The sequence below is a fragment of the Carassius carassius genome, chromosome 8 (assembly GCF_963082965.1).
Source record: "Carassius carassius chromosome 8, fCarCar2.1, whole genome shotgun sequence".
Taxonomy (NCBI): Eukaryota; Metazoa; Chordata; class Actinopteri; order Cypriniformes; family Cyprinidae; genus Carassius; species Carassius carassius.
In genome coordinates this window covers 3,997,019-4,010,797 of record NC_081762.1, presented here as the reverse complement: position 1 = coordinate 4,010,797, position 13,779 = coordinate 3,997,019, and the positions used below count along the sequence as shown (strand labels likewise).

The window sequence follows — 13,779 nt, the reverse complement described above, 5'->3', positions numbered from 1 at the left end:
TAACATTTGATGTGCTTAAAATAAAAGACCCCCCCCCCCCCCCCCATCTATCCGAACAGTTTTTAAATAAACGCTATAGATTTAATATTTGTTTAGTGGCATCTTATTTATGACTGAAGGTATCACAGATCCCAACACTTCTGATGTTTTTAGGACATTGCTGTTTTTTCCCCTCTATATTTTAACAATTGACTATAGAGCAGGGGTCACCTAGTCTCAGCCTCAGATGTCACACCCGTGGTCCGTTGGCTAAACGTCTGTTGCATATGGGACACAAAAGTGGAAACACTTCAGGAGTATCGAAGTCGTCAACAGATTGGTTGAATTCTACAGGATTTCTGCGAGACTTGACTTGGAAACCGGCCCTTCAGGAATGCATGTGGTGTCCCTAGTTAATACTTGTGTTTACCACCAGCAAAATTTCAAACTAAACATCCTGCGCAGACTCCCGATCCTTTTTCACATCACTGTATCCTTGCTAGGAGGCCAGAAATGGATGAACGAGAGGTTAATCTACCCAGCTTTCCCATGTTAGAACACAACCCTAGCTCCACCCCTGTGCTAAACGCATTCAATATTTTTAACGCCATTAAAGGGTTCACCTGAGAATGAAAATTCGTCCCTCTTCTACTCCCACTCAAAGCATCCTAGGTGTATGTGACTTTCTTCTTTCAGAATAATCAAATCTATTAAAAATTGTCCTTGCTCTTCCAAGCCTTTCAGTGGGAGTTAGCAGGTGTTTGTTGTCCTCTGTGCAGAACAGTGAAATAAAATGTGTGCATCTGTAATAAAACGTCCCTCACATGGCTCTGGGGGATGAATAAAGGCCCCTGTAGTGAATCCATGCATTTTTGTAAGATAAATATCCAGATTTCAAATGTAATAAAAAAAAATGTTTTTCTCACTTATGCTGACTGTGGGGAACCAAAGAAATATGCTTATTTGCTGCTCAAGAAACATTTATCATCATCAATATTTACACATTTGTTTTTTTTAGGATTCTTTGAATAGAAAAATAAAAAGATGATAATTTATCTGAAATAAAAAGTTTTGTAACGCAATATACTATTCAAAAGTCTGAAGACTTCGCAAAAGTACAGTTAAACAATATAAGGTGATATTGATGTCGCTTTTAAACTGGACATTTATAGCATATGTATAACACCTACATTTTAAGTATTTAAAGTGACCATTAAAAAAGTTTATTTTTTAAAGTATTTAAGTGTTTGTTGCATTGGGCTGCTAAATAGAGTAATCTCTTAACTGCTGTAGCTTGACAGCTCAAGGATAAATAAATCCGCATGTGATGAGGACGGGCCCAAGCCCCCAGTGCAGCCGCCACTCCGGTGTCATCAGGAAAACAGAGCACAGCAGGTGCATGCATTTACAGTAACCCTCTGGCAGTCTGGTTTAAAGGGTTACACCAATGAAAGGTTTAATCTGATAAATAACAGACTGGATATTAAAATAATAGCAGATGTGTCTCATTTAAAATTAATACTGAAAACTGGTTTCACAGAAACAACGTGTGTCAACGCGCCTTTATACAGGACAGCGCAAAAACACATCCCAAGTCAATTTATCTATTTATTTATGTGTCACTTTATAAGAAATATATCACAAACATCCGTGTTTTATTTAAAACATTGTTGAAATAGTTACGGTTTGAGTTGCACGAAATGAAAACCTAAAAACACTCCTTCCTATATGGCAAAGCCCTTGTCCAAATACACACGCTTGCAGTCTTGGCCATGCGCGAGACAGGAAGTAAGTGCGCAAGACTGTCTTAAGTCTTAAAAATGGTAAAGTTTTTTATTTATTTATTTTTTATTCAAGGAACAATAACATACAATATGTTATAAGAAAACAACATTAAAATAAGAAAAAGATAGGACATATAACAACAAACAAAACAGTTGATGGGGAGGAATGTATAAAATTTCAACACAAAAATTCAAGATATGCACACATACAGGTGCATAGAAGGGAAGTCGTGGCCTAGTGGTTCGAGAGTTTGACTCCTAACCCTAGGGTTGTGGGTTTGAGTCTGAATGGCTGAATGTCACGTCATATACAACCCGAATTCCGGAAAAGTTGGGACGTTTTTTAAATTTTAATAAAATGAAAACTAAAGGAATTTCAAATCACATGAGCCAATATTTTATTCACAATAGAACATAGATAACATAGCAAATGTTTAAACTGAGAAATTTTACACTTTTATCCACTTAATTAGCTCATTTAAAATTTAATGCCTGCTACAGGTCTCAAAAAAGTTGTCACGGGGCTAACAAATGGCTAAAAAAGCAAGCAGTTTTGAAAAGATTCAGCTGGGAGAACATCTAGTGATTAATTAAGTTAATTGATATCAGGTCTGTAACATGATTAGCTATAAAAGCTTTGTCTTAGAGAAGCAGAGTCTCTCAGAAGTAAAGATGGGCAGAGGCTCTCCAATCTGTGAAAGACTGCGTAAAAAAATTGTGGAAAACTTTAAAAACAATGTTCCTCAACGTCAAATTGCAAAGGCTTTGCAAATCTCATCATCTACAGTGCATAACATCATCAAAAGATTCAGAGAAACTGGAGAAATCTCTGTGCGTAAGGGACAAGGCCGGAGACCTTTATTGGATGCCCGTGGTCTTCGGGCTCTCAGACGACACTGCATCACTCATCGGCATGATTGTGTCAATGACATTACTAAATGGGCCCAGGAATACTTTCAGAAACCACTGTCGGTAAACACAATCCACCGTGCCATCAGCAGATGCCAACTAAAGCTCTATCATGCAAAAAGGAAGCCATATGTGAACATGGTCCAGAAGCGCCGTCGTGTCCTGTGGGCCAAGGCTCATTTAAAATGGACTATTTCAAAGTGGAATAGTGTTTTATGGTCAGACGAGTCCAAATTTGACATTCTTGTTGGAAATCACGGACGCCGTGTCCTCCGGGCTAAAGAGGAGGGAGACCTTCCAGCATGTTATCAGCGTTCAGTTCAAAAGCCAGCATCTCTGATGGTATGGGGGTGCATAAGTGCATACGGTATGGGTAGCTTGCATGTTTTGGAAGGCTCTGTGAATGCTGAAAGGTATATAAAGGTTTTAGAGCAACATGTGCTTCCCTCCAAACAACGTCTATTTCAGGGAAGGCCTTGTTTATTTCAGCAGGACAATGCAAAACCACATACTGCAGCTATAACAACAGCATGGCTTCGTCGTAGAAGAGTCCGGGTGCTAACCTGGCCTGCCTGCAGTCCAGATCTTTCACCTATAGAGAACATTTGGCGCATCATTAAACGAAAAATACGTCAAAGACGACCACGAACTCTTCAGCAGCTGGAAATCTATATAAGGCAAGAATGGGACCAAATTCCAACAGCAAAACTCCAGCAACTCATAGCCTCAATGCCCAGACGTCTTCAAACTGTTTTGAAAAGAAAAGGAGATGCTACACCATGGTAAACATGCCTCGTCCCAACTATTTTGAGACCTGTAGCAGAAATCAAAATTGAAATGAGCTCATTTTGTGCATAAAATTGTAAACTTTCTCAGTTTAAACATTTGCTATGTTATCTATGTTCTATTGTGAATAAAATATTGGCTCATGTGATTTGAAAGTCTTTTAGTTTTCATTTTATTAAAATTTAAAAAACGTCCCAACTTTTCCGGAATTCGGGTTGTATATAAAATCAAATATATTTTTAAGTTCACAAACTTTCAGAGTTCTTACAGCTTTCTTATTCACGGAGTTTCTGATACTTTCAATATATATACATATTTCATTCAACAAAACCATAAAATTTGTTTTTTTTATTGATAAATTTACACTAATGAATGTGACATTAAGTCAAAAGTAAATTAAGTAAAAGTTCTGTTCCTCTTAAGGTGTACATTCTCCCATAGAAGGGAAGAACGTCTTAAACTCAGAATATTTTAACTAATAAATTTGTGGACCTTCCCCTTAGTGTAACTGAGCATGTACAATGCCAAAACAAGTGCAAGGCAGTTTCCTCATATTCTTATACAAAAAAAAAAAAAAAGATTTCTAAGATGAATTTTCTGTGGTAACAACCACACTTTTCTCCAGCAAATAATGGGGTTAAAATTGAGAGAGCATCTTTTCAGCTGGTCTTTAACAATAATGATTCATAAGTATGCAACACTATTGTTTACAGGAATACTACAAATATCTGTTAAATCAGTCTTTAACAGCCACTAGTTCACACTTACTAATAATGAGATGGAGACCAGATGTACTAGAAAACTTATTAATAACATTAACCGCAATTGGAATTTGGTAAGAAATAAATTAAAACTGAAATAATTTGCAATAGAGAGACCCTTAAGAATACTTTCTACAACATGCAAAGATAATGATTGGGTTACAAGCAGGAAAAGATACACAGAGAGAGAATGAAAATACAGGAAATACGTCATATAAGTGATCAAGTGCAAATAAAGCCCGCAAGTGTGTGTATGTGGACAAAGCTAAAGTAACAAGTTTCTCAGGCTGGTAATCTTCCACCAGAAGAGCACGTGCGCGTGTCCGCGGGTGTATAGGTGCGCGTGAGCGTGCGTCAGGTGAGCTTGTGGCGCTCGCGGCGGCAGGTGCAACGTGACGTCATCACGGCGCTTAGTTACTCCACTAAAGATTTACAGACAATACAACAGCACTCAAAGTAAGATCAGCGCGAGCTGATAGCGGACCTGATCGATTCAGATGAGCGCAGCAGAGCAGTGAAACAGCTCGAGATCAATTCACGCGGTTATTATTGATCGTGAAGTGAAAAGATGGGCCGTAAGAAACAGGAGGAAGAGCAAAACAACTCCGAGTATGGTAAGACTGTTTCTGAGTACAGTGAGAGCATTTCTCAGGAGGATCCGCTATAATGCATCATCTATTCAGACCTACTTCAGCGTTACAATAATCAAAATATGAATCATGTGTGGATTATGTATTGTAACCCTGAAGGACATATATGAACGTCTAAATAATATGATAGATAGAGAGTTGATAGAAGTTGGCAAGGTCATGCAATATCAGGAAATGGAACAATTGTGAATTACTTGCCTGTAAATTTAAAAAAGCAATGAAAGGTAATATTTCCCTAGTGTATACTGTATATTTTTTTAGTTCTCCTTCGCTCTAAAACGTTATATATATATGTATGTATGTGTGTGTGTTTTTTATACATATGGATCTTTTATAAAATAGAATTCTAAATATAGTTAGCCTACTGTAGCCTTTTATAAAAGTTACATTTTATAAATTATATATATAAAATATTTTAAAAAAATAATATATATTTATTAACTTTTATCCAGTAATCATGAATAACTATGAAAGTTAGATGAATTAAGTCTGGGTAATTAAAAAAAAACAACAACAACAAAATTAATTTGAATGCTATATCCTTTAGTTAGGTAGTTAAGTAAATACATGTGTGTATTTACAATGGCTCTGGCAAACAATAGCTTGTTTTGCAAAGGTTGAGCTTGTGAACCTGATCCGGCTCTTATATTAAACAGAGCTGAACGCCCCAAACCTGCCAAAACTGATCGTTCAGTGCCCTTCAGTCCAACAGTCTGTTGAGAAATTTCACTGTCTGAGATGCTATTGTGAACTCACAGCTCATCCTGAGATCAATCTTTATTATGCCATGATATTTAAAGAGGCCATATACATGCTTTACAATGCCATAATGGATAAAGAAATCTTCATTCTTGCATGACTTCTCAGCATTATTTCCACAATCAAATGTCTCAGTGGCCTTCTTCCTGTGTACCTTTAAGCAACAGGAAAGATACGTGTCTTTAAGATCATCTTTTTTTTAGTTTATTCTGCAATCTCTCAACATCTGTGGTTTTGTATGAGTCGATCATTGGTTTTCTTCTTCCTGCTCACCCCGCACACGCCTTTTCTCTGGAGCTTTAGTTACTGGGTAAACAAGTCTGTTGGTCAACATTTAAACTATGAAGAATCAAATATTCATAAACACATGCATGTTCTACCTGTTTTAGAATAGCTGATGTCATTTTAGCATTTAATAGCCAGTTTTGTTGCAATGTGGAAACAATTTGAAATTGTTTCCTGAAATATATGTGACTCAGTTTTACACACACATCACAACAGGACATCACAACACTCGTATTGTTTATACTGTATATAAAGCTAGTTTTAATTATTAAAAAATTGCCCACTCATTAGCCCTTACATTGAGGAAACATTATCGCATTAAGGTTGATAACCTAAATATATAAATAACTAACCAAAAAAAAATAATATCCAGAAGTTTTCACCATACTTCCAAAGTTGATTGATCAGATTAAGAATTTCAAACATTGTTTGCATAGCAAGTTTTGAATATGCATGTTTATGCGTGTAAAAATGTTTGTTTTAAATATCAAAATAATGTAATATCTAAGTAAATGTGCACATATTTGCATACAATTCCAGAACCGAAATTTGTATAATACATAAATCACTAAATACAACAAGTCTACCAAAAAAAAAAAAAAGTTAGAAAAATCTACAAATGCAAATATATAAAGTGCAATAAAGTAAACACTTTAAAGGGTTTATTTCCTGTTTTCTTTCCACTAGTCTGAAACAAGACATTATATAAAGTAACATGGAGCAAAATCTCAAAATTAACAGGTGCATAAAAAAAAATTGCTTTATTTGTTGAACAATTTTAAAATTACTCTCCAAAAGTCCAAAACGGGAGGTTTTGTCAGGTTTCCTCCAAATTCTGTTGTTTTATATGAAAGTTGGTGTGAGTGTGTCCAAATGCATGTTATTGATCTTATTCTGAATGATTCATCTATTAATAGGGTGCATTTTGATTTATTATTTTTTTTAAATTCCACAACTAAATCTTTTGCAGACCTCTCCCTGAATATGAACATATGCAGGATTTCTCCAACCATTTTGTTGATTTAAACCCTGTCCCTTTCTTACAATCAACTGCAAGGTTGCATACTTTTTTCTCCCCAAATCTCAATATCATATGATATGGATGTATGTTGAAATATGGAAAAAAGGTCTACTGCTACTTCTGTTTAATCGCAACTTTGTTAATTCTAATATTGACAGAATAAACTACACCCTAAAAGAAAACTGAACAGAGCATTACTTCATTTATGAATCATTTTGCCGTTTATAACACCTCCAAAGGTGGGTTGTCAGGTTTCGCTCACATCTCGAGGCACGTTCATCATCAGACTATAACTCCAAACACGATGAGGTTCAGCTTTCAGTGACATAGCTGTCAGTTTTTTGCAGTTTAGCTGAGGTTTTAATGTTGTTTACTTTTGAATTCAGTATTTTTTTGAATATTGTGTTCATTGCTGTCTATTCTGGACACCCTCGTAAGCATGTGTGTGTGTGTGTGTGTGTGTGTGTGTGTGTGTGTGTGTGTGTGTGATTTACTGTAAACCCCTGTAATGCTTCACACAATGAACTCCACATAAAACCACATATAAAATCCTCAGCCTTTCTTTTACGAGATGCTGTAAACGTCTCTGACAGAGAACATGTTCTGTGTCCTAAGGGCAAATGACCATTTGTGTGTGTGCTGAGTGTAACATAATCCTGAACTGCACATAAAGAGGTTGAGGAACAGGTTGGTCTGATATGATAGCTGCATTGCACAAGGTTTATGTACCATTCAAAAGTTTGGGGTCAGTAAGATTTTTTTTGATGAAAAGTTGCATTAAATTAATCAAAAGTGACAGTAAAGACATTTATAATGTAAAAAATATTTATATTTAAAAAAATGCTGTTTGTTTGAATAGAAACTTGAAAAACAAAATGTATCTATCAAGATTTCCACAAAAATATGAAGCAATAATAATCAGAAATTAGTAAATCAGTATATTAGAATGATTTCTGAAGATCTTGTGCCGCTGAAGACTGGATGAATGATGCTGAAAATACAGTTGTGCATCACAGGAATAGTTTATATTTTGTTATATTTAAATACAAAACCAGTTATTTTAAATTCTAACACTATTTCACTATATTACTGTATTTTTTTATCAAATAAAAACAGCTTTGGTGAGCATTTCTTTTTCCCAAAATTACATCAACCCCAAACATTTGTATGGCAGTGTATATATTATAAGAGTTTAGAAAATGTAAAACATTCTTAGAATAAATCAGTTTATTAATATTTGACTTTCTATTGCAAGTTGTTGTGGTTGATTAATATTTGAAGAGGCATTTGTGGTTGATTTTGTGCTTTATTTCCTGGTGTTGTACCCAAGTCTGTGGGCTCATGAGTCACACAGAGCTTTAAAGAAAAAGTTTCCTGCTTTTTTTGTTGTTGTTGTGACTTCCTCCATTCACTGCATCATTCGTACCTGTGGACTTTAAGTTTACAAAGCAAGTTAATTTTTTACACACAGAGTAACTCATCCAAGTAATTACAAGAAAGATGAACGTTTAGGATCAGAGTCTACAGATCCTCAGACAGATTGTAGATGTTGCCGTTCCGGATCAACAACTTGAACATGTTTTACATTTACTCTTATTCATTTAGCAGACGCTTTTATCCTAAGCGACTTACAGATGAGGACAGTGGAAGCAAACAAAAACAACAAAAAGAGCAATGATATATAAGTGCTATAACAAGTCTTAGTTCGGTTAACACAGTACACAGAGCATGGGCTTTTAAATAATATTATAAATAAAAACGAAACAGATAGAATAGAAAAAGAATAGAGCAACCTTGTGTCAGAGGTCTTTATACACACACACACACACACACACACACACACACACAATTGCATAATAAATGAAAATAAACTAGAATACAAAAAGATTAGAAAGGTAGTTAGATTTTTTTAAAGAATAGAATTAGAATAGTGAGTGTTAAAGTTAGAGGGTCAAATAAAGATGGAAGAGATGTGTTTTCAGCCGATTCTTGAAGATGGCTAAGGACTCAGCTGCTCGGATTGAGTTGGGGAGGTCATTCCACCAGGAGGGAACATTTAAACATTAAACATTTAAAAGTCCGTGAAAGTGACTTTGTGCTTCTTTGGGATAGCACAATCAACCGACGCTCACTTGTTTTCTCTTTAGATGCATGAACATCCAAATATTAAACTCACATACAGTTTTCCACAGGCTTACATTAGAGAAGCCATAGCAGATAGATTAATACAAATAATTCATTGAGATCAATCTATTATTATTTTTTTCATTAGTTTGATTGATTAACTGCTTTCAGTTTTAAAGGGTTAGTTCACCCAAATAGCAAAATAATGTCATAAATGATGTCTTGGTGACTTCAACATCCACCTAGATAAACCCCAGGCTGCTGACTTCAAAACTCTGCTCGCCTCATTTGATCTCAAGCTAGTGTCTACTACAGCGACTCACAAATCAGGCAACCAACTGGACCTCAACTACACGCGCTGTTGCTCTGTGGACAACTCTTCAGTTGCTCCACTGCACACCTCAGACCACTTCCTCATTACTGCTAACCTAGCACTTACTCCTGAAGTGCCTCACACTCCAACGCAGGTCACCTTTCGACGGAACCTACGCTCACTCTCTCCATCTCGCCTATCTTCTGTGGTTTCATCCTCGCTTCCTGCACTCTCTCAGTTCTCTGCTCTGGACACGAACAGCGCTACGGACACTCTTTGCTCCACTTTAACATCTTGCTTGGACAACTTTTGCCCACTGTTGTCTAGACCAGCACGCACTGCCCCATCTGCCCCCTGGCTGTCTGAGGTTCTCCGTGAACATCGCTCTAAACTCAGGGCTGCAGAGAGGAAATGGCAGAAATCAAGAAACTCTACAGACCTCAGTGTGTATCAGTCTCTCCTCTCTTCCTTCTCTGCAAATGTCTTCACGGCTAAAACATCCTACTACCACAACAAAATTAACAGCTGTTGTGATGCTCGGACACTCTTCAAGACTTTCTCTTCTCTTCTTAATCCGCCGCCGCCACCTCCTCCATCGACTCTTACAGCGGACGACTTTGCAGTTTTCTTCACAAATAAGACGAGATCCATCAGCGGCCAATTCTCCACACCGCAGACTGAGGACAACTTCACAATGACCGACGCACACTCTTTCTCCTCCTTCTCCCCACTCTCAGAGATGGACGTCTCCAAACTTCTCCTGTCCAATCATCCTACTACTTGTCCACTTGATCCGATCCCCACTCACCTCCTTCAAGCAATCTCTTCTTCAGTCATACCTTCGCTTACTCACGTTATCAACTCCTCTCTTCACTCTGGAACATTTCCCTCAGCATTCAAGCAGGCTCATGTAAGCCCACTGCTCAAGAAACCATCTCTAAATCCAGTGCTTCTTGAAAACTACAGACCAGTATCCCTTCTTCCATTCATTGCAAAGACACTTGAGCGAGCTGTGTTCAACCAGTTTTCTATGTTCCTTGTACAGAACAACCTCCTGGACAGCAACCAATCTGACTTCAAAAGTGGCCACTCAACTGAGACTGCTCTGCTCTCGGTTACTGAAGCCCTGCGACTAGCAAGAGCAGCTTCAAAATCCTCGGTACTCATCTTACTGGACCTTTCTGCTGCTTTTGACACTGTTAATCACCAGATTCTCCTGTCCACCCTCAGAAAGATGGGCATCTCTGGAACAGCACTCCTGTGGGTTAAGTCCTACCTCTCTGACAGATCCTTCAGTGTGTCTTGGAGGGGTGATGTTTCAAAGTCACACCACCTTGCTACTGGGGTTCCTCAAGGCTCAGTACTTGGACCACTTCTCTTCTCAATCTACATAACATCATTAGGATCTGTCATTCAGAAGCATGGCTTTTCTTATCACTGCTACGCTGATGACACCCAACTCTACCTCTCATTCCAACCAGATGACCCGACGGTAGCTGCTTGCATTTCAGCCTGTCTGAGTGACATCTCTAGCTGGATGAATGACCATCACCTTCAGCTTAACCTTACGAAGACAGAACTCCTGGTGATTCCAGCTAACCCATTGCTTCATCACAACTTCTCTATACAGCTGGGCTCATCAACCATTACTCCTTCGAGGACAGCTAGAAACCTAGGAGTTGTGATGGATCATCAGTTAAGCTTCACAGACCACATTGCTACAACTACCCGGTACTGCAGGTTTGCCTTATACAACATTAGGAAGATTAGATCCTTCCTGTCAGAGCAAGCAACCCAACTTCTTGTCCAAGCTCTTGTTCTCTCCAGACTGGACTATTGTAATGCTCTCCTGGCGGGCCTTCCTGCATGTACTGTCAAGCCTCTGCAATTGATCCAGAATGCAGCAGCGAGGGTTGTCTTCAATGAGCCAAAGAAAGCTCACGTTACTCCGCTCCTCATCAGGTTACACTGGCTACCAGTAGCTGCTCGCATCAAATTCAAGGTACTGATGCTAGCCTACAAGACGACCACTGGCACGGCACCAACTTACCTAAACTCATTGGTTAAATCTTATGTGCCCTCCAGAAGTTTGCGCTCTGCAAGTGATCGACGCCTTGTGGTACCATCCCAAAGAAGTTCAAAATCACTCTCAAGGACCTTTTCCTGGACTGTGCCCAGCTGGTGGAATGACCTCCCAATCTAAATTTGTACAGCTGAGTCTTTACTCATTTTCAAGAAACAGCTAAAGACTCATCTTTTTCGCTTGCACTTAACCAACTAACACTAGCACTTTTCCTTTTCTTGTCTTTTAATTAAAAAAAAAAAAAAACCTACCTATGCATTCTATACTAGACTAACTGAGACTTGTCATGGCACTTGTATACTGTTGTTGTTCTCTTGTTGACCTGACTGCTTCTATTGTTCTCATTTGTAAGTCGCTTTGGATAAAAGCGTCTGCTAAATGATTAAATGTAAATGTAATAACTTACCCTCATGTTGTTCCAAACCCGTAAGACCTCCGTTTATCTTCGGAACACAGTTTAAGATATTTTAGATTTAGTCCGAGAGCTCTCAGTGCCTCCATTGAAGCTGTGTGTACGGTATATTGTTCATGTCCAGAAAGGTAAGAAAATCATCATCAAAGTAGTCCATGTGACATCAGAGGGTCGGTTAGAATTTTTTGAAGCATCGAAAATATATTTTGGTCCAAAAATAGCAAAAACTACGACTTTATTCAGCATTGTCTTCTCTTCCGTGTCTGTTGTGAGACAGTTCAAAACAAAGCAGTTTAGTGATATCCGGTTTGTGAACGAATCATTCGATGTAACCGGATCTTTTTGAACCAGTTCACCTAATCGAACTGAATAGTTTTAAACGGTTCGCGTCTCTAATACGCATTAATCCACAAGTGACGTAAGCTGTTAACTTTTTTTAATGTGGCTGACACTCCCTCTGAGTTCAAACAGACCAATATCCCGGAGTAATGCATGCACTCAAACAGTACACTGAATGAACTGCTGTGAAGAGAGAACTGAAGATGAACGCTGAGCCAGATAATGAACAACAGACTGACTCGTTCTCACAGTTTCAATGGAGGGACTGAGAGCTCTTGGACGAAATCTAAAATATCTTAAACTGTGTTCTGAAGATGAACGGAGGTCTCACGGGTTTGGAACGACATGAGGGTAAGTTATTAATAACATAATTTTGCTATTTGGGTGAACTAACACTTTAATACAGCCATTACATCTACAACTAATAATAATTTGTGCCTTAATGTTTTTTTTTATATGAATTTCATTCAAAGACTTTACTTTTGTTTAGTCCCATATACATATGATTATCATATGTTTGGTTTTGAACACTGAAAATGGGTAAAATTTGACTATTTGCACATGGCACTGCATTGAAGCACCCATGTCTCTTGGAATTAACCATATAGAGCCTTAAAAATGACGATTGTCAAAAGAAACATTTCTTGAGAACCAGAATCTAAAATCACATTGAAATATAATGGAAAAATAAATATAATAAGAGTATTTTTGGCACTCAGCATGTCCCATGTTATTGTTTTGATTGAGAAGAACACCATAAAAATCTGTAAAGCTCAATAATTAAACATATAAAAAATTATTTTTCAATTAAAAATCACATCGAAATAATACTTAAAGAACCATAATTTAAAAGGACACTGACATTAATTCTTGACTTTCTTCATTGATGTGTTGGTTTTACTCCAGACTTGAGTTGAACAGAGACAAAAAGCATGTAGAAAACCATCTCTGGTAATTAATCACAGGTGTGCATGTGGGCGTGAACACAAACGATCACAGTCTTGCTCAATAAATGATCCCATTCAGGAAGATCCTGAAGCACCTGTCCTGATCAGCAGCTTCATTAGAGGAAGTGTTCAGAAACACTCATGATTACTGACCCACTTTGTGTCTCTCACCGTGTGGCTCTATCTTCGAATTCAAATTATATTCAAATCATCTGTCTCTGTTTCCTGTCCAGTTTAAAGGCTAGAAAAGCATCAGTGTGACTAAAGTGACTAAATAGTGTATGTAGTCTGCAAGCAGTATCTTGTAACTGTACAAATTAATTTGTGACACCGCAGGAACATTTAAAATAAAGTGCAAATTGATCAAATATAAAATATACACTTTCCTTAGTCAGTCACTTACATTTGAACGAGTAAAAACTATTTTATTTGACTCATACTGTTGAGATTTGTTCTTCATCTTTGAAAAGCAGCTTACAAAATGATTTTAGTATGAAATGTAATATAATATATTCATATATTAAATGACACACGCTGACCACTGATCTAAACTCTTCTTGTTTTTCAGGTGAACCAGCTAAATATGACCCCACATTCACCGGCCCAATTCACAACAGGTGTGTATGT

The 13,779-nt window shown here is 37.5% G+C and overlaps 1 protein-coding gene across 4 annotated transcripts in view; it reads left to right on the top strand.

Annotated features, from left to right (window-relative positions):
• LOC132145001 (choline transporter-like protein 4) overlaps positions 1–13,779 on the top strand; it is a 33,101-nt gene that overhangs the window by 335 nt on the left and 18,987 nt on the right. For 2 of the 4 annotated variants that reach the window (XM_059555660.1, XM_059555657.1), the window contains exons 1-2: positions 4,595–4,833; positions 13,721–13,769. Coding sequence is in view for 2 of the 4 variants with exons in the window: in XM_059555657.1 (XP_059411640.1) it covers positions 4,788–4,833; positions 13,721–13,769 (95 nt within the window). In the remaining 2 variants the exon portion in view is untranslated. Of the gene's footprint in view, positions 1–4,594; positions 4,834–13,720; positions 13,770–13,779 lie in introns of those variants that run through there. The other 2 variants (XM_059555658.1, XM_059555659.1) reach the window with 2 other exon arrangements.